The 21483-nt window shown below is 39.5% G+C and overlaps 2 protein-coding genes across 15 annotated transcripts in view; one reads left to right on the plus strand and one right to left on the minus strand.

Annotated features, from left to right (window-relative positions):
- Nucleotides 1–692, plus strand: part of ABI1 (abl interactor 1) — a 77303-nt gene extending 76611 nt beyond the window's left edge. For all 11 annotated transcript variants that reach the window (XM_064407417.1, XM_064407420.1, XM_064407366.1 and 8 more), the window contains one exon: nt 1–692. In XM_064407417.1, coding sequence (XP_064263487.1) covers nt 1–176 — 176 coding nt within the window. In that variant the 3' untranslated portion in view covers nt 177–692.
- The window catches only part of PDSS1 (decaprenyl diphosphate synthase subunit 1), a 24792-nt gene continuing 3999 nt past the window's right edge, over nt 691–21483 (minus strand). For 3 of the 4 annotated variants that reach the window (XM_064407438.1, XM_064407427.1, XM_064407447.1), the window contains exons 5-11: nt 14752–14893; nt 13600–13711; nt 13402–13511; nt 6806–6886; nt 6511–6624; nt 3001–3081; nt 691–2282 (exon numbers count right to left, since the gene is read on the minus strand). In XM_064407438.1, coding sequence (XP_064263508.1) covers nt 2142–2282; nt 3001–3081; nt 6511–6624; nt 6806–6886; nt 13402–13511; nt 13600–13711; nt 14752–14893 — 781 coding nt within the window. In that variant the 3' untranslated portion in view covers nt 691–2141. Of the gene's footprint in view, nt 2283–3000; nt 3082–6510; nt 6625–6805; nt 6887–13401; nt 13512–13599; nt 13712–14751; nt 14894–16395; nt 16491–21483 lie in introns of all 4 variants that reach the window. The other variant, XM_064407456.1, reaches the window with a different exon arrangement.

Consider the following 21483-nt stretch of genomic DNA (forward strand, 5'->3'; position numbering starts at 1 on the left):
TTGTTGCTATATATGACTATACAAAGGACAAAGATGATGAGCTGTCGTTTATGGAGGGTGCAATCATTTATGTGATAAAGAAGAACGATGACGGCTGGTATGAAGGAGTTTGCAATCGAGTAACTGGCTTGTTTCCTGGGAATTATGTTGAATCAATCATGCACTATGCCGATTAAAATCCTTTGCTTTTCAAAGTTTGGTCTTGTATTCAAGTCATACCATGATTATTTACAAGGGGTAACTAAAAGCTAACAGAATTGTCTTAATATACTTTCAAAAAATTGTGCCCATTTCTTCAGGCCATACTGTTTTAATGGTATGATTGAATGTCCATCTCTGAGTCTCTGAGGACAGTATGTCTTACCTGATGGCGATTTGTAAAACAAGCAACTGTCTATAACTGGTTATACTTATTTACTTATGCATTGTTAATTTTATGACCAGCCTAATTATTATGGGGAAGTAGGGTATAATATTTAATGAACCATGATCAGATTGTGCCATTACATTTTTCAGTACAGCATGGTAACTAACACTACGTTAGACTAACATATTAAAACCTGAATGAGAAGTTTAATGTTAGTGCTGGTCATATTACTTTTTGTTTAGACTCTTTGCTCATTCTTGAATTATATTTGTTTAAAGCATGCATACAAACTTATGTATTGAAATATACTTTTTTAAAAATCCAAGATGCTTCCAATTGTTGTAATCTTTACCTGGAGTATTCTCACTAAAGTCTATTACAATGAGTTGTTTGGGTCTAAGGTGTCCATGTGATTCAAAAAATGGGTGGTCTTCTGTATGTGTAATTTGTACCCAAGTTTTTTTAATGAGTAAATTTACATTATGACTTTTTCCATTCATAAATATATAAGTGAACCAAAGGTCTTGTCCATTACTTTGTTGGTTGGCTTGGCAAAGAAGTTTGGAATGCTAACGTAGCAAAATCATGGCTGTGTTATCCCAGGCAATGTACTAAAAAGCTAATGTTTGTAACATGACTTTATCACTGACAGAGGGAAAATAAATTAGATCTGAAACCTGAATTACACACTTATACATACTCTTAAAAGTTCTTTTCTGCCAACACTTAGTTTCTGTGAGGGTTCTTGATTGAATCTAATTACCTGGATGCAGTAAGCTGGACACCATCTGTAGCTGATAGTTGTGTGTGGCTCTGGGAGATGCCCCATGGAGCAGAGGGAGCAGGAGCAAGCTGTCCTCTAGATAGCACCCAGGGGGACACAGTGACAGGAACTTGGCCTTTGTTTAGGGATCACAGGCAGAGAGAGCCAGGGAGGGTGTGCTTCCCTGTGCTACAGATTCTGTGGCTGAAATAACCTGAGAAGGAATGTGGTAGTACTGGGTAATTACTGTGAGAGGAATGTGTCTGGGACTTCAAAGGCAGCTTCTAGGGTGCTACAGAATATATTCTATAAATGAGTGATGAAAGTGATGGAGTTGCAGGTTTGACTGGCTGGTGAATGATTCATTTTTAGAGTTAGAAATACTGAGCCTTTCATTTTCTGAACAAAAACATTCATTTGATACCAGTCTCAAATTCTGCATCATGTTAATTACTAGCAGGTAGCCATCAATAGCATGAATTGAACTCATGGATGAATAACTAATTAAAATCCACATGTAGTCTTTTACAGTAAACCAGTATCTATCTCTTACTGTTACAATTACTGTGCTTCTGTTAAGTAGCCAGGGAAACATCCAAACCCTCTCCCTTCAGAGGAGTTTACCAGCTCCTGTACATGCACGCTCTCTTTATTAGTGTAAACAAGTGAAATTTGGAACAGCTTCCATTTTCATACACTGATTTATATTTATTCTCATTGTGGCCTTTGTGCATCAACATGTAAACATCTTCCCCATCCCCCACAATCAATAGCCCCCACTAAAACAATTGTACAGCACAGTTTGATTTGCTCTGACTTGCATGGCTTCCTGCAGTAAAACACTTTAAACTTTTGTTTTAAAAAAAAAGAAAGTAGAACTTCCAAAAAAAAAAAAGAGGTTTTTTTTAAAAAAATAATTTTTGGTAGCTTGTGTTGGAAGCAAATAACTTTTGAAATAAATGTAGGCACAGTCTGGTAAAGTAGCTGCCAGAAGGAGTGGAAGGAGGTCCCTCACTTGTCTCGTGTGAGCACCATCTCTGTCAGGTGCACCAGGGCCTCTCTCTCGGGGGACGGCCGCAGCTTGCGGATCTCGCGCGTGGCCGCGTGGCAGTAGCGCTGGGCGAGGTAGGTGGTCTGCTGCACGCCATCACTCTGAGGGGAGACAGGGAGGAAACGGGCAACTCATCAGCCTCCTGCTGCCTCTGCCAGTCACAGGGTTCTAAGGTCAGTAAGTACCCTCATACATTACATTCTGATGGGGAAAGGAAAAGGATTCATTCTGTAATCCACCTACCTGCCCCACAAACTGTCCAAGTACTAAAACTGATCCATGCTAAAACAGCAACTCATCCACTACAAAACAGCATTGGGATTAACAACAAAGTAGAAACTAATGCTTTATACCTTCCCCTCCTGCTCTAAATAGAGATGTGCAAAACCCCCATGCTATTCTGAAAAATAGGTAATAATTTTGCACAGACCACTGCTTGGTCTTTTTAGACCAGAGTAATTTAGAACTGGTATAGGGTGTGCACTGCTATTACAAGACTGACTGGAAATTACATGCCATTTATACCAGCTGTTGAATACAGCTATACCTCAGCTGAAAGAATGGAGGTCATGCATGAGCTTTTTACTTATTATGTGGCTTTTATGCTATTGGAGGGAAAAAAGAAAAAAAGTTCTTCAGTACCTAGCATTTCTGCTAAAACACTGTGCCAGTAGGAGAGCTGAGGAATTTTAACTTGGCATTGTACATTGCATGCTACTCAGAATGTATTTGCCAATGCAGCCTTGCTATTTTACTTGAGAGGCAATGCATTTCAGACTGAGCAGCAGGGAGAGCAGAAATATTTTATATCAGTCTTACCTGCAACACATATTTCCATGCACGTTCAACATCTCCTGGCTTACTGAATCTCCTCATTATCATAGCATTCATTTCTGGAAACTAAGCACAAAGGGAGAAGGGTTTGTACTTGCTTTTGAGTTGTTTTCCATGTAGCTGCCTGCCATGCTAAGGTAAGAACACCACCAAAGTGCAGCCCTCTTCACTGTTGTTGCTACAGGTGTAGCTTGAGGTTTGTACGTGCAGTGTGCACAGGACTGGAGTATAGCAGAGCCCAAGCATTTAAAACTTAAACCTGGCTCTGGCTGTGCTGGCTGTAGCCAGTTGGTAGCAGAAACACCTGCCATTTTATCATGTTAAGCAGATGTTCCAGTGTGGTAACTTCTGATGTGGTTACTACCTGGTGTATAATCTGCATCAGATACTCTATCACAGATAATGGTTACTGTTGGCACTCCTAGAAGAAGCACCTCTGTCCCCCCACAGGTACAAAAGAATCCAGGATCTTGGTTGTTGCAGTATTGTACAGTTCAACTTGTAAAATCCCCTCATGGTAACACTGGCTGTTACATTCTCTTACATTTTCCATTGTGCTGCTGTTTTATATACACAGATTTTTTTAGTGAGAGAAAAATGACAACTATATGGTATTTTGTTTTCAGTCACGTAGCATTTACAGTTAGCACTGCATGCTCAATTCCCTACAAATCAAGCAGGTAACTCAAGTCAGTTGTTTTGAGAAAAATCACATCGCTTAGGTAAATATGCAGCCTCTTTCTTCAGACAGCCTAGAAACAGAAAAACCTTGTGCTTAACCAACAAAATAAGGCTACAACTCAGGGCAGCTACTCCACAGAAGAATTATTTTTAAGGGACAGAGCTATTTGTTCATCTTGCCTGAAAGGATTAGAGTCAAACAAAGATGATTTTATTGCCATATATTTGTAAACAATGGTCTGCTTTCCTTGCACACCTTTGGTTCTGCAACTGCAGCTTTACAGCCTCGTTCAGGTACTAACACAGCACCCATCAGTGCTGTGACAGTCTCCTATTACTCATACACAGTCTTGGAGATGCATTCAGAAGTTCAGTGATGACTCATACTTTATCTAAAAGAAGAAAGTCATGGCTTTTTCTAGATCCTAGGCAATGACAATTTAATTGCAGTTGTTCATGCAATCAGTTTTCACATTATTCCTATTTACAGTTATACAGAATGCATATGGGATCACTTTTTTATTTAAGCACTAAAGGACATGAGAATCCCCAAACTTGTAAGGCAGAGCTGTTATTAGCAATTCTGCATATTTAGTGGGCAGCACGTCAGCATTTAACAGGAATGCTTATAATAAAAATAAACCTTCATTCTTCAGCTGTACTTGTTTAAGAGGAGCTTTAGAATTAGCATACACTAGTGTATTTTCTTTAAAAATAAATGGGGTGGTGATTTTTTTTTACTAAGAGAGCTAACTTTAAATACTGAATAAACAGGTACTATATCAAGGTAAACATTTTTACTCCTTAATATTCTAATGCACAAAGGTGTATTTCAGAGGGAGGGGAGAGGATAGGAAGAAAAGGCATCTGCCACTGAAGATCCAAAGCACATGAAAAAGTAACGGATGTTTGTCAGGAAGACAACTCGAGGAGTACCAGCTCCATGAAAGGATAGCAGCAATACTATGAAAAGACAGCTTATAATTAATAATTACACTTTGGACTGTCTTCACGTCCTGGCTCGTGAGGTTTTTTCTCAGACACAAATGTATGAAATATCTTTTAGTAGCATCACAAGTGTCTGTTGAAGCTCTGCATTTTTTTAGCACTCATGCTTTGTTTTTATCAGTTAAGTCTGTAGTGCTGTTGTTCCAGATTCTTGAAAACAGCAGGACATTTGCAACAAAGAAGCCTTTTGGTTAATGCAGAAAATTTTATAAGATGGTCAAGTTATCTTTCAATGCAAAAATGTACACTTCCCATCTATCAAAGATATAAATGAGGAAAAGCATTTAAAAGTGGCATACAGAGAGCAATATTTTAAAATAGGACTGACAGGTTTTGTTTTCTTTTATTTCTATATTATGAACTAATTTATCTTGTAAAGCTAATTAAAAGAGAGATGAAGTTCAAAGTCAGAGACAGACAACCCAAACAAATTAATAACGAAGTTTTAATTTAAAAATTGGAATATTCAACACCCACAAGACAATCAATGTCACCCATTCTCTGCCAAAAATGGGTATTTGCAACATGCCTTGTTTCCTTCTGCACATGGCTTTAGCACACACAAAAACAGTTTTACAACTCCATTCTCCCTCTCTACCTGAGTGCCTCACTGTTCTTTGGACAGCTCCAATTGCCTATGACACAATTCTGAAATAATGATTCAAGAAGATGCTTGTGAATCCCTCAGATGAGTATGGGGAGACACTGAGGACACAGAGAAGGTTGTTCTCAATATGCATTCACCTGCTTTGTCAGCTGGCTGATACTCTGTGCTCCCGTCTTTCCTGAGACACAGATCCTTGGAAATGCCCAAAGGATAAGGAAGCAAACAGATATGTATGCTCCACCTTCCCCCACAACAGGCTCTTTTAGAGGGAGAAGTAAATGTCAAAGTTGTTGGGTCTTTTTAAATGATTTAGAACTTTTCCCATGTCAAGCTCTAAGCAATTCCACTGAGGGATCATAGATGAGAGCTCTGCTGGAACTAATTGTTCCAGCTTTTATATCACACTGTGAAGCCTGGTAGGAAAGACTGCTTTTTAAGCCCCAAATCTGCTTGCCTCTGATGAACAAGACACTGGAGCAAGGAATTAAACCTGATTCTTTCCTGTTTATGGATTAGCACTAATTTTAATGTTTTTTTCATGCTGCTCACAATTCTGTTTTTGTTTTGCTCCTCCAAGTAATTTTTAAGGCACTGAAAATCTTGACCAATTTTAAGCTTGTTTTATTTATGACATTCCCTTTTCTCTTACCCAACCTTCAGACAGGAAACCTACTCATGTTTGTAAATGGATAATACTTGAAGACAAAGAGATGAAAAGATCAAATCCAATAAATAAAGGTACCCACCTAAACAGCAGCAAAGAAGCCTTGTGGTTAATGCAGAAAACTATAAGATGGTCAAGTTACCTTTCAATGCAAAAATGTACACTTCCCAAGGCAGGGATTTCAGTTCTTGGCATCAGATGGATACAAAGCCCAGAACAAGGCAAAAAAGCCTACATACACAGTCAAGCCTGGGAAGAAGATGTCTCAGGAGAAAACAAGCAAGAAACTACTCAGGAATAACCTACACCAAATGTGCTAAAACTCTCTGAATACCTACAAGAGCCTAACAGTAAGCAGAGCTGTGCAGGAAGGTGTTTCTTGTAACTTGTGTTTGCACAGAATCCATCTGATACTGAACCCACTGATTTGTCACATGTGCCCAGGCCACTCATCACTGACACTGGAGATTTGATGTGTTTCAGCTGCTCCTGTGAGGAGCAGTTTACACTTTTTATTTTGAGCAGACAGACTTACCTGTCTACAGGCAAACAAGACGGGGCCTGTGGCCAATCCAAGCTTGAGATCTGCTGCTGTTGGTTTCCCCAGATGGTCAGCACACGATGTAAAATCCAGCACATCATCTATCAGCTGGAAAAAAATAAACATACAGATTGTTTAAAATTTCTTTTTAAAATATTAGAGCTAAATACAGAATAATCCTTGTTAAAGACAAGATTTGTAGGAAGGATTAAGACAGTCCACTTTGATTTCTAAAGCACTTTTGAGAAGTTTAGATTTTAGATTCCATTTAGTTCAACAGAAACACTACCTGAAAAGCTATGCCAACGTTTTTTCCATACTGGTATGCAATCTCATGAACTTTGGGATCAGGGCAGCCTAGAATTGAAACCTGAAAAGACAAAAACCCCAAGTAAATAGAAAGCTTTAGTTAGCATCCACTTTTAGCCCCTGATCACAGGTGTGATACACCCAGCACAGGCTGGAGGGATCTGGGAAAGGCAAAAAAAGCTGATTTGGGCACATTCTGGCTTATCTCAGTTCATGGAGACACACAACTAGCCAAGCTTACCAGAAAACAAGGCTGAACAGCAGTGCAGTATTAAAACTACATTCACATCTGCAAAGAGATTAGCTTCATTAAATATTTATCAGGCTTAGAAATTACAATGCAAGGATAAAGAGAGAAGAAATGTGGATGCACTTCACATGCAGTGTATTAGTTGTATAGAGTCCAGTGATGGGGAAATTAAGCTAATTACATACATAAATCAGCCAGGGGATAATTGGAGGTCAGACAACAGATAAATGGACATTACATGTCTCATAGAAGATCACAAAGCTGGATGTGCTGAACCCAGTACAGCAGGGGCAGTTGACATAAGGATGATTATTTTTAAGGTGATGTTAACTGTATCTGACTTGCTCAGGAAGATGACTTGATTAGCCTGCAGGCAAAGCTACTGAGGGATAATTAGTGGCAAAGAAAAGATAGCAAATGAAGAAAGCACACCAAGCTCATAAAGATATCACTAAACTGAGATGAACAAAACATTTTACATGAATGTGCAATCAACTACTTGAGAGACAGAAATTTTGCTGAATAAACTCCACAAAACTAAAATACAGGATATTCGCTAAGGTTTGAAAATTAATATCTTGCCTCAAAGTAAGGGCATTTATGCTTTTTACATTTAGGTACTGATTATACATTTTGCAAAATGAGGTTGGTTAAATACTCAGATTTATTTCAACCTTCAATAAACCAATTGGAACAGGGGACAAAAATCCACCCTGGTTTATTGCAGGCATTCCAGATTTGCTGTGACCAATGCAAGGAGTGAAGGTACATTTTACTTAAGACTAAAAATATATGCCAGGAAAACACAATATAAAAACAAGTATGTGTGTGTGTGTGTGTGTGTATGTATGTTTGTATATGTATTCCTCTTTAAGACTGAGCAAGGTAGGATCATAAAAAGCCCCTCCAACCCCAAAACCAACCCCAAACTAAAAGCAAGTCCAGCAGTAGCTTAGAAGGTGAATGTGAAGATGGAAATAAGAAACAACATTATATCCTAATAAATGTGATGCAACTTGCACAAAATGAGAGATGATTTCATGCAACAGTGCACTTCATATCTGAGCCTCAGAACACTTCCCAGTCATAACCTGCATCTGTGGATAATAGCTAAACCCCAGAGGAATCTGGATGACTGAGAAATTAACAGCATCATACATTCTCCACTTTTATTTAAAAGAGGAGGACAGTATAGCAGGAAAATAATGCTACTTATCTCTAATAATCATACAAAATCCTGAAGGCTATTAAACAGAGTGAACTGAAAATCTTAGATATTTAAAGAATGTTGCTAGGGTCTATCAAAGGAGAACATTTTGCCTTTTTATCCTGCTTTTGATGTTTGTCTCTTAAATAGCAGTATTTGCCTGAAGACCTGACATCTACTGCTGTACCATGCAAACTTTTGGTTGCTTCTGTAATATGAATCACATAATACCAGCATGGCAGGGGCACTGCATCTACCCTGTTCCAATGAAATCCTTACCTACCTCCACATTTCATTCCATGTGGAGAATTAAAATACGGAATTCATTGACAAAATCCTGGTTAATGGCAAAGGGTCAGAGTGGGCAGAGGGTGGGAGGAAGTGCTGTGTAAAGAGAAGAGCTTCCTCATTTAACCTGAAAGGTCAGTTCTTGTTCATAGACAAAAAAAAAATTAAAAATTCAGGAGATTTGTTTTGCCAGTCATCTTCAAGTGAGCAACCCTCTGACCATGACCACATTAATAAACCTGCAGTTGGGTTGTGTCTATCAGGGAGTTCCTTCAGGATGCAATTTCTCAAACTGCTCTGGTAGATTGTTGCCCCCAGCTGGACACTGGCCGGGCTGCAGCCAGGCAGCCTGTCACTCCCACACGGAGTTTAACTGGAGCTGTACTGGGATAATGTTCTGGGATAATACCCACATTTGCAAATACAAATCAGGATAACCAAGTCAATACAGTGATGTGCGTTTAAATTATAAAACTCCCCCTTTGAAAACAGCCTAGAGCTCCCCAAGTAGGTATGACTGGTTCATGACAAATTTAATCTTGCAGGAATTCAGGCCTGTCCTCCACTAAATCATGCTGAAAAATCCTTCCTAATACCTTATTTGTTCCTAAGTGGAACAAATTCTTTAGGAAAGTTCTTTGAATTCAGAAAAGCAGGACAATCTCCTTGGTGTTATTTCAAACACACTTTTTGCAACAAAAAAAAAAAAAAAAAAAAAAAAAAAAAAAAAAAAAAAAGTTGTTTCTGTTATGTTATATGAGAGACTATAAACCAATTTTGCCTCTTTACTGAATTTCACATCCATAAAATACACCATCAGCTCTGGGTAGATACATCCTGCTCTGATATTTAATATGTGACAATATGGCAGCTGGAGTTGAAAGCATTTGCACATCTCTGCCAGTGCTCTATAGGTCGGAGAGGAAAACCTGATGCTGGGCCACAATTTGCTTGAATAAACACTGTAAGAGATGTTTGTTCTTCTAATCCTAGATTTGTAGACTCCATGGAAAGGAAAAGGCTCTAAAATCTTTCCCTTTTCCAGCCATTCTCCTCCATGCCCATCTCCAGAAGCAGTCAGGTTCCTGCCTTCTCATTCCTGGCTCATCCACCACTGTTTTTCTACACAGGAGCAATGTTCCTCTTTCCAGGAGAATCACAGAATAGTTTAGCTTGGAAGGAAACTCTGAAAGTCATCTGCTCAAAGGAGAGTTTACTTCACAGTTAGATCAGGTTTCTGTGTCCAGTTGATTTCTGAGTATCTCCAAGGATGTCAAATCTCACACTCTGTCTCAACTACTTGTTGCAATGTTTGACCAACCTCATGGGGAAATTTTTCCTCAAACCTAACTGAATTTTTCCACAGCACAACTGGTCCTTTCATGACACATTTCTCCATCCTCTCTATGCCCTTCAATTACAAGCTGCAGATGGCAGGAGGATTCCCCCTTTATCTTCCCTACTCCAGACTCCAGTCAGCTCTTGGCACATTGTTCCAGCCTCTGCCCTCACGGTGGCCCTTCACTGCACTCCTTGCAGAGTGCCCACGTGTGTCCTGTGTGTGCTCTCACAGCCACTGCCCTGGATGTGCAGCTGCACTGCCCTGGATGCCCTCTCCCCATGCTCGTCCTCCACTGCTGCTGGGAGTGCCACAGACTTCTCCAGGCTCCTCAAACCCTCCTGGGGACTACTCTTGAGGAAGGGGTGATGGAGGCCTCCCTGCAAGAGGGAGATGTCTTGACTCAAGACAAGGCAGACAACTATCTTGTCCCGAGTCTGCATTTTCATGCATTTGACCTTTTCTCAAGTAATTAATATTTTAACAGGTTAACCAAGTACTTGTTTATGCAGAGTTGTATACTCTTCAGTAGCAAAGATTATCTGCCTGAATATATGTGATATACCTTTTTCACAGCAAAAGAAATACCCCCAAAGGACTTACTGTATTTTAAAAAATAAGTAAGGAGATTTACTAGCTGATCATATCTGATACTACTGTGCTATTACCCTACACCTGCCATTGGACATTATTGCAGCCTGCAGACCTAGCTGGGCTGGGGGGATTCAGTTCTGCTGGTGGGAGTCAGAGGTTTTCTTTTCCTAGGCACCACTTCCAGTGCTGCTAGGGTTTTCTGGTGGAGCCCTGTGCACACACCAAACTAGGAACTGGTTACAGCAGGAGCTCACAGGAAGATCCAGAGCTTTAGACTACTGGTTTCTTCAGTCCCTTCCACAGCCCTGCCTTACACAAGGAGGCACAAGCTTCCTCCTAATATGGAAATCAAGAATCTCTAGTGCAAAGCAAGCAGGATTTAATCCCTCATCTGAAAGTATACCATGCAAAATATAAATAGCTTTATGAGGCTCAGGAATTCACATTATGGCAGGATTTAAAAAAGACAGAAAACCTGCTCAGGTTATTTTGCTATCTCCAGCTGGCCAGATGACTAAACAGAAATTCCACTCCAGCTTTATTGTTTCTGAATTCTTGAACTAAAGTCACCTCATGTTTCTCTGAAAAATGCCTTGCAGTAACTAAGGCTTCAATGACTCTGGGCCATCTGCCACTGCTTCCTTTTAAAATGCACTTTAATTGAAACTTTGGTAACATTCCCCCATGCAGAACTATTGTAGAAAGAAACTGGAGACTGGGATGGATCTTAACATCTTGAACAGACTGTTCTCTCCCCAAGTCCTAACTTAAAGAATTTTTATTTAAATGCAGTAATGCTTTGGTGGTACAGAATGTATCAATTACAGAGTGTATCTTGTTTAGACCTTTTTGCAGGAATACTCTCCTCTTCCATTTCTAAAGCGTGGCACCATGGAATGCTAAGGTGCCACCTGAACTTTTTTGACATCTTTCCAATTAATACTTGAATTTATTCACTCACAGCAACTAATCAGGTTTTTCCTATCATTAACAGGAACAGAACTGCTTCTAAAACCCGTAGTATCTCCTCTTAGTTTTGTCCCTGAAAACAAGATATGAATACTCTTGATTCCCTAACTGAATTTCCTTTCAAGACAGAACTGATGATCCTGCTTATCATTTTTGCTACAGAAAACAGAACTCCCTTCTGATTCCATTTCTTCAGTAGCCAAAGCCATCTAAATGAAAATATCTCAAAACCCACATGCAACAAAAAAACCCCAAATCCCAAGAAACCACCAAACCTCTTTTAACTGCTATCAACAGAGCTCTCCTAATCCATACAGAAAGAAACTGAGGGAAACATACATATTCAACTCATTGATGCAATGTGCAGCAATAAGGATTTGCCGTGAAGAGAAACCTTCTCTCTTGGTTTTCCTTTCTAACACAAATTTTACAGCATATAAAATTCCAGCAGTTCAGCAACGGAACACCTCAGACCAGCCACTAGAAGAAAAGCAGCCAAACACCCCCTTGACCAGCATCACAGCCTCAGTCTTGAGGGAAGTGCTTAAATCCTTAACTCTTGCAAGTCGCGAAAAGGAAAAAGCTTAAATTAGCACATCTGTAGGGAGAATCCACCCAGTGGGAATGTGATTTCTTCCATCATCTGCAAAGATTCTTTTAGGCAGACTGTCAAAATGAATATTAAACCTGTGTATGTTTTTTCTGGGGGAGCAGAATAATGTGATGCACTTTACTAGTCTAGGTGCCTACTGATATAAAAAAAGACTTGCAAAAGAAAATTATCAGGGTCATATTGTTGTTAATATGAGCAATCCAGAAGACTTCACTTCTTTTCTCCAACTAGATTAAAAGGTATTTTCCCTCCCCCGAAATCCATGTGTCTCATTCTACGTGATCATTTGGATATAAGCAATTTTCAACTGCTGTCTGTTGCACAAATGCACCAGTCCCCTGAGAACAAAGGAAGATGATTAACACTAGCACAGATTTTTAGTCTAATTCTCTTAGAATTCCCGTTTGCTATAGAATCCATTAGCTATACTGCCTTTCACTAAAAAGAATAAACAAAACTCTTTTGGGGCGAGATTATTTTTTACCTCTATTTTCTGCACTTAAACTGAACATCTACTTTTGTGTAAGAACATAATCTTGACTTGGATCTTTTTGTAATGAAGTAAGAGAACTGAGTGACAGGGTTGGATAAAGTAATTGGTAATTAAACCCCAGGACAAATCAAGTACATGCTTCTGGTTTTCTACAATGTGATGTAGAGATACCAGGAAAATGTTTTCACCCAGAGGGTGGCTGGGCACTGGAAAAGGCTCCCCAGGGAAGTGGTCACAGCACCAAACCTGACAGAGTTCAATTAGTGTTTGGACAATGCTCTCAGCACAGGGAGTGACTCTTGGGGTGTCCCATGCAGGGACAGGAGTTGGACTTGATAATCCTGATGGGCCCCTTCCAATGCAGCTCACTCTCTGATTCTATGAATTAATTATTTCCTCCCACTGTTACCACTTAAGGTCTCCCTCAGCACCAATGAGTTGGGCCAGATTGTCAAAGAAGTCTTAAAATCAAATTATAGGCTCAAAAATGATAAACTGAGTTTAAAACCACTGTCTCGAAGTTCCAGAATTTCATAAATTGAATATTGTCACTGTTATGATTATTTGAACCTCATTTTGATTCAATTGAGAATGACAATAAATCTGTGTAAAAATAAAAAACGCAAAGAAAAAGTGAAAACCGATATTGGAGGCTACACAGCTGAACTGTGATAAAATTCACAATCTCAAACCCATTCACATTCTGGCAGAATACCCTTCCAAGGTTTTGCTTTGGAGGGTCTCCAGAGCAAACAGCAATGCTAGTTTAGCTGTGAAGCTTACAGTATGGTATGTTAACTTCAGAAGAGACAGACGTACATACTGCTTTACAACTGTTTGCTATCAGACTCGCCGTCTTCTTAAAAGTCTTCTCGAGGTAGTGAGCAAATCTCTCATTCTCGTTCTCCTTGGAACCCAGCTGGAGGAATTCACCTAAAAAGTTGCACAGATGGGAGGTTTTATTTGTGGGTTTACTGCTTAGGCAAGCAAATTGGAAGATAAAAATAGGAAAAAGCCTTACCACGCACCAGATCTTCAATCACCTGAGTTAGAACTGAGATGATAGTGGTATTTCCAATTCGTGCTAAAGCTACAGAAGCAGCTGAGAGGATGAAGTCACCAGCTAGAACAGCCTAACAACAACAACAAGAACAAAGTGATCCCTTAAGTCTTCTCCTGTGTTACTACAGACCATACAATTTCCTTTAATTGTCAGATCTACTCACATTACAAAACTTTCCTACAAAAAGCACAAATATCTCATTTTAAGAGAAAAACAATACATAGCCAAATATTGAAATCTGAGTAATTTTTGAATCCCGATCATATAGTATCATTTCTGTATAAGCAATGTCCCCCCTGTATGCAGTACGTGTTTGCTTATGAAGTTTTTTTGAACATTAGCTCTCTATTTGACCATTCTCTTGAGGCTGTTACACCATGTGAACTCTGAATTGCCCCAAGTTCCTTCCTTGTATTTTCTGGTGAAGGCCTTTCTTGTAATGCTCTGTGAAGAAAACACCAATTTAAAAAAAAAAATAATTTCCCACTGACTGAAAACATTTTTGTGTCACCACTGAATCAGCATTCAGGATGAGGTACAAATTTAAAGTATTTCAACAGTACTGCAGAGAATGACACAGGGAATGAAAAATCAGTAATAACCACAGAATGGGCCAGGTTGGAAGGGGCCACAGTGGTCATCTGGTCCAACCTCCCTGCTCAAGCAGGGTCATCCCAGAGCAAATGGCACAGGATTGCATCCAGATGATTCTTGAATCTCTCCAGTGAAGGAGTCCCCAAAGCCTCTCTGGGAAATCTGTTCACATTCAGGTGGAACTTCCTGTGCATCAGTTTTTGCCCACTGCCTCTTGTCCCATTACTTGAGAAGAGCCTGGATCTTCCTGACACTGCTTTCAGACACTTACGATGAGGGCCCCTCTCAGCTGTCTCTTCTGAACAGGTCCAACACCAACACACTTCAATCATTCATTATCTAATGCTTCCAACAGTTCAGAAAAGGAAAACACATTTGTCTCACCCACAAACTGTGCACACCTCTTTATGTTTTCTGACATTTTCCAAGACCTAGCCATAGTGACGTTACAAACCTCTAGGTATTTGTGCTCTGCTGAAATTCAAAGGCAAGTCTTGCACGTATTAGCAAACTCACTTTCCTTTCTCCCCAGATTTGATTAAGTGTCCTTTTTCCTCTGCGAGAATTTGCATCATCAATGACATCATCATGAACTAGACTGGCTGTATGGATCATCTCAGCAATTATGGCCACAGAGCGCTGGCTTGCTTGCACCTCCCTAAAATAAAAAAAACAAGAACTGTCAAATAATTAAATCAATTATATATGCTGCAATACACTACAAAATCTCTATTAAAAACCAAACAATAAAATGTTCCTGTGAAAACAGCTGTCACAGCTTTTTCCTGGTATGACCCCCTTCTTTCAAACCTGGAATTAGGAAGACAAGAGAAAGTAAGATCACATTAGTACAGTAAGTGCAGAGGGATGAGTCCATCCTCATTAGGCCTATTTCTATATTGCTGCATTAACAGTACTGCAAAACTCCTGTGTTATTGACTTTAATCCCTCTAAATCCAGAATGCAATAAATAGCACAGCATCAAGGATGCTTGGCTCCAAGACTGAAGTCTGGAAAACAGCAGAGAAAAGAATGCCAGGTAGCTCTGTAGATGAGATTTAAGTTTTCCTGATCTCTGTTGCTCTACCTATAAATGTGGCATCACAAACTCTCTACAGCTGGATAACTCTACAAAGCAGCAAGCTGGAGAGAGATCAGAAGGAACAGAAATCTGCATTCTACATTTGAAAGACATCACTCATAGATCTTATCCTTTATGTTATCTGATTACCTTAAAACCCCAGAGGTTCTTCAGAAGCCTGAGGAATTAACTAGAACTCTACTGCAACCACTTTAGGAGTGTAAACACCAACTACCTAACACTTATTGGAACTCAGCCTTTGGAAAGATCTAACACTGATGATTCAACTCTCAGTAGTTCACACTACTTTTTTTTTTAAAACTAGGTGAAAAAAAGGTATGGGAGGAACACAGAAGCAATTATCTAGAGAACAAAACTGGCAAAAATCACATAAAAGAGCCAACCTAGCTCACACAAAGGACCCTTGGTATCCAGCTTCCACTGTCATCTCCTGCTATTTTTCTGTTTTCAACATGGGTTACATGCAGGATCCCAGAAATGGCTATCCCAGTCAGCCTTGCCTCATAGGTGTAACAAGTCCACATGGACATTTAAAATACCCCACACACAAAACAATAACACAAGAAACCCCAAAACAATGCAAGAAAGAAACTACTTCTCATATATAAATTCTGTACTTCTGGTATACAGACAATAGAGAAAATCATACTGTTTTACAGAAGAACAGAAAAAGAACTGAAACAGAAGATAATTTCAGCTCAGCTAAGGGAATTTAAAGCTTTCTTGAACTGCCTATGTCCTTTAAAATGTAGTGATTAATCACAAAATGAAAGAACATATTGCAGTCTGCTGACATAACCCTGCATTATGACACCTACCTCTACACAGAATTCTGCACTGCTGTGAGTGGGAGTTCTACATCCTGAATAATAGCAGGATGAATGGGTAGCTCATAGGCTGTGAAAATATGGCTTTTACACAACAGAAAATTAGAGCTGGAAACCTTCATGGTTGTTTGGAGGCAAGTCTTTATGTGGACTAGTGATTTAATCAAATGCTAGTTCAGTGTAAATAGTTTTCCAAAATAAACTACTCTTACTAAGTAGGAGAAAACTTACCTTCAAAAAACTGTAAAGGTCTCCAGCCTCTTTCATGCACTGTTCTCCTTTTGGGGATTCCCTTTTTCATTAATTATGTCAGCAGACTGGATTTCCTGCTGGGAAGCAGCAGCAAATGGCAACACTCACTGACACACTGAAATATTTCAGTAGTATGAAGACAGCACAAAACCAGTTATTTCAAAAGCAGGTTCTGAAAAGTTCTGCATTATACTCTATCTTATCTCTGACAATGACTAAAAATGGCATAGGAATGTTCATGGTTTCCAGAATGTTGTATCAAATGTGACAATTTAATCTGAAGGAGTTTTAAAACCACTATTTCCACAAAGTCTCAAGCAAGGTTCTTCCCACTGCTGGCAAAAAAAAAAAAAGTTCTGCAATAGTTTCCTACATGTATCTTGTGAGACTAATTCTAGATCCGAGCATGCCTATTTTAGAGGAAGACACACAAACCCCAGGATCCTTCTCATCCCCTGCCATTTTTCACTCAGCTTCTCCTGCAAAACAAAAGCAAAAAGTGGCAGTAACTCAACAGGTAACAGCAAATCCAGTAAGTGGAAAGATGCCATTTTTAGGTCATTCTCAAAGTAAAGATACCCTGAGATTATGTATATTTACAGATGTTTTATACAACTAATCATGTTCTGTTTTTCAAGCAGGAATCATGTCCTGCTTGATTCTGTGATAAGGTTTTATAGATCTGCTGTACCCTGAGATGTTTTCCATTACAGAATTTGTTTCATGAACACTGAACAAGCCAAGGCTGACCATACAGGTTAAGAAACCCCAAATGTCTCCCTCCAAATATCCCTGTCCAAAACCAAAACAAACACAAAACAAACAACCAAAACCACCCAACAACGGTGAGGGGTGAACTCAAAACCACACAAACCAGTATTTACACTCTCCAACAAAAAGCTTGGAGGCAATGTGCTTGCACTAAGTAAATACTGCCAGTTTAAGGACAGGAAATGAGCATAAGAACTTGCAAAATTGTTGTGCTGTGGCCACAGTCCTTCAAGCATCTTTCTCCTGCTAAGGCCCTGTGGCTGAAAGATGCAACCATCTCAGAAACAGAGTCTGTGACACAGAAGGGCCCTGCAAACCAGGGGAAGCACAGAGACTGCAAGTGCTAACACCAGAGGAAACTGCAGAGCAGCTGACACCAGGGCTTTGGACAATGGCAGCTTGGAGGAGTGGAACAAAAGGGAACTAAGGTTGTTGGCAGGTTCTATCTTTAGGAAATGTTCCATCAAGTTTAGCCATGTCATTTTATTTGTTTCTCACACTATTCTGATGAATTTATTTCGCTTCCCCACCCCCCTCCCCATAATTTTGTGCTCACTCTTTCACCTATTATCATTGTATTTCTCTAGCCCTCTCTTATCTGCATCTCTCTTTTTGGCTGTAGGAAAAGAAATAAAAACTCTCATTTGCAAACACCTTTAGAGAATACAGAAACACTAGGTACTGTCAGGCTAAGTAATAATTCTGTGAAGTCCTTCACACAGGCATGTGAAGAAATCCAGGCAGTGGATGTGTGAAATTGAGGGTTTGCATGATCCCAGCTTAAACTATTTACAATTCTTACTCTCACACAAAGCAAAGTTGCTATCAATAAGCAAAATGCCACTGCTCAAGGGACTTAAAGACTCAGGGTAGGACTTAGGACACTTAAAGAGAAGAGAAACAACACACTTCAGTCACTTATCTTTTTGGTACTAATTCAGATAATTTTTTATACAAATGTCATTTTCCTTATTATGCCATTTCCTTATTATTATCACAATAAAGTGACCTCACTCTAGAAAAACAGTTAACCTGCTGAAGGTATAGTAAATACTTCACTTCATTCAAACCTAAACATAAATGATCAATGTCACCTAACCTGCAAGCAAAGCCACCTGGCTGTTCCATTCTCCTGAGAAATCTCAGCTGTTCTGGAGAAGAGAAAGAGGTCTCTTGGGACTGCCTTGTAAGATCAGGACCTGTAGCCTTCCTTAAATTGTTATTTTAACAGCCAAATAAGGAAAAGTATTACCTTTTATACAAAAATTGTAGAAAAGAAGAAAAGAAAATGAAGAAGCAGGCAAAAGCATGCTGGGTCCAGCAGGTTATATTACAGTTGAGAATGGCAGCAAGATGAAGCAGAAACTGAACATCAGCAATACAAACCCCAGAGGCAAAAGTGAAAAAAAACAAATGCTAGGGATGAACAGTACAGGATATTGGCTCACCCTACAAACCTACAGATACTGTGGTCAGTCTCTTCAATTACATCTGTGGGAACCAAAACCTCAACAAAGGAAAACAAGCCTGGGAGAAGAATCAGTATTAACTGAGGAAAAGAATGATAAAATGCTTCTAGGGAAATGACAAATTGAAAATGAAAAACATCTTAAAAAACACTGGGAGAAGCAGAATGTAACGCAAGTATTTTTCCCCCCAGGTTTGTAGAAGAGTAGCAGAGTTAAAAATATGCAGTTTTACTTCTCTACATACACAATTTTCCTCACAAACATAAAAAAGTTGGAAGAACAATTTGCCACCTGGAGACAATGCTGCTTTAAGAAAGAATAATAATGAATCAATCATAGTATCAATGTGAACTGAAGTATGTATCTACCCAGAGCAGGTGTAAGACAGCCTGTTTCAGCCAGCTTAAAAGCAAAAGAGAAGAAAATGCCCATAAAACTTTATCAGCTCACAGGAACTGGGTATCCACAGTACAAATTTGCATGGCCTTGCCAACCCTCAAAGCATTGGTCACCAGGCATGAACCAACAAGCAGTACAGTGAAGACTTGTATCAACATATGGGACATTTAATTACAATCACAGGCTTGGAAAGGTTGTCAGAGGCACAAAAGAGGAAGGTAAATACCCAGAGATTTCATTCCATTCCTTTGCTGAACACTTCTGTTCTTGCCACTCAGAATTTCATTCTAAAAGCAACATGACAAAGATGGTGACTCAGCCTGGTTTGTACTAGGAACGTTCAGATTGTCGAGGAGGCTTTTTAAACACTGAACATATTCTGGAGGTGCTGATTAGAACCACAACAGATGTACAAACACAGCCAAATGACACAGGCATCTAGAAATCAGAGGACTTGTGCTGGGGGCTGGCTACTGCAAAGCAAACACTTGCCCCAGGCATATGTGGCACTTTCTTACTGGCACAGGGCAGGTCTCAAAACTGGTCCTGACAGTTTTGAGACAGATAACATGTGGACAAGAACATGTCCATGAGCATATACATATGTCAAAAGACAGCAAATATGCTTTCAGCATACAGGCAAATTCAGCCTTTCTGCTGCTACCTCTCTTCGATTCACTGTTCCAGCTCCCACACTGTATGACATCCCTTTCAGCCTTTTCAGTACTGCACACATGATTTTGTTAATAAGCTTTTCATGCTACACACTAAAATGAGATAAAACTATTTTTACCATTATTCTGATTCCAAACATGCTCCAAAAACTCACTGTCCCTGTTATTAAAGGTCTCCTCCTAAATTTCCATTCTCTTAGAAACATAATGCTTTGTCTTAAGTAGCTCTTTCACCCCATTCCTGATAAATTTGTAGGCCACAAGTATTCAATCTTCATGATTATCTTTGCAATTCACCCCTGAAGTCAGCTGGACTTAAATTATTTTGAGCACAGGGATCAGACACGCTGATGATTTCAGGAAGCGCGATACACGCTCCCGTAGCTGAACTGGATGGCTGATGCATGCTAGGATATCTGGGAGGTTTTTCACAACAAAGGTGGTTGCAAACCACACTGGGATTATGCCCTAATGGGACACCTAAGACCCTCCAAGCTCAAGCAGAAAGTTATGGTTTACTGTGCTTCCTTACATTTCACTGTAGATGGATGATCGTCAAAAGTGACTCTGCCACCAAAAAGTGCCATCCTCATGTTCCTGTTTTTCATGTAAAGATCACCCATGAAAATATTAAGGCAGTCAGTGGCAAAAGGTAGCCCTGAGGATTTTCACAACCAATATTGTTCCTTTTGCTACCTCAGAGTCAATGACAGGAAGCAGTCCTGAACTGACAACAGAATCTGGCTGAAGCAAAGTTCATTAATCCTGGATTTCCTAAAACAAGGGGAACTGGCACACAGAGGAAAGAACGCTGCCAGCTCAGTTTTGCTTTCTCTTTCAAAAGTGTATTCACATAAAAGGAGATCCAGGGTGGAGGGTGCTATCCATGCAACAAAATATATGCCATGCTCTGAGGTAGTAATCAAATCCAACAGGCACTAAACTTGTCCTACAGAGAGAAAATGGTGCAAGAGCTCAGAAAAATCCCTTAAGACTGACAAATTAGTCTAGAAATATTTCTGGAAAGGGACCAAAGATTATCTACTTGAAATTCTATAAAAGGCAAGACTGGAAGTGTAGCTGGAAGGCACAGAACACTCCAGCCAACATCTTTCCTCAAAATGCAAACATAGCAGTTGACAGGAACGTGTGGAGTGAAGCATTTGCAACGAGCCAGACTCAGGAGTGATAGAGAATACAGGCCAAGCATGATCTTCTGCTCAGTTAAAACTGCTTTCAAGTAACTTGGAGATCATAAGGATTACACCAAACTAATTAGCTTAGAATCTTACATAAAGTGTAGAAACTTGCTCCTAGAGGGTGGGGAAAAAAACTCTTACTGTTTTCAAAATCTCACAGCTTTGAATATAATCATACCACCTCTTTAACAGTATTTCTGCATAATTACTGAAAAAAAATCTATGAAGGTCTCTTCTCACAGCCAACTTCTTACCTGTGACCAGAGTTTAATAGGAACAAGAGTGGTTACAAATGAAAAACTTAATGAAGTTTATATAGTTTCAAATATTATTAAAGGTTCTAATAAAGCATTTATGCAAGAAGGTAGAATTGACTAAAAGCTTTACAAATACTGTAATGCAGCAACATTATTTATCCACCCTGCTTACAAGTGCAGTATAGTTCACCATTTAACACATGGAAATATGTAATAAAGCCAGCAGCTCCTTTTGCACTTACAACTGCAAAAATACAGCTTCAAGATGGAACTTACATTCAGGTTTTACAGAGAAGCA

The sequence above is a fragment of the Passer domesticus genome, chromosome 1, assembly GCF_036417665.1.
Source record: "Passer domesticus isolate bPasDom1 chromosome 1, bPasDom1.hap1, whole genome shotgun sequence".
Taxonomy (NCBI): Eukaryota; Metazoa; Chordata; class Aves; order Passeriformes; family Passeridae; genus Passer; species Passer domesticus.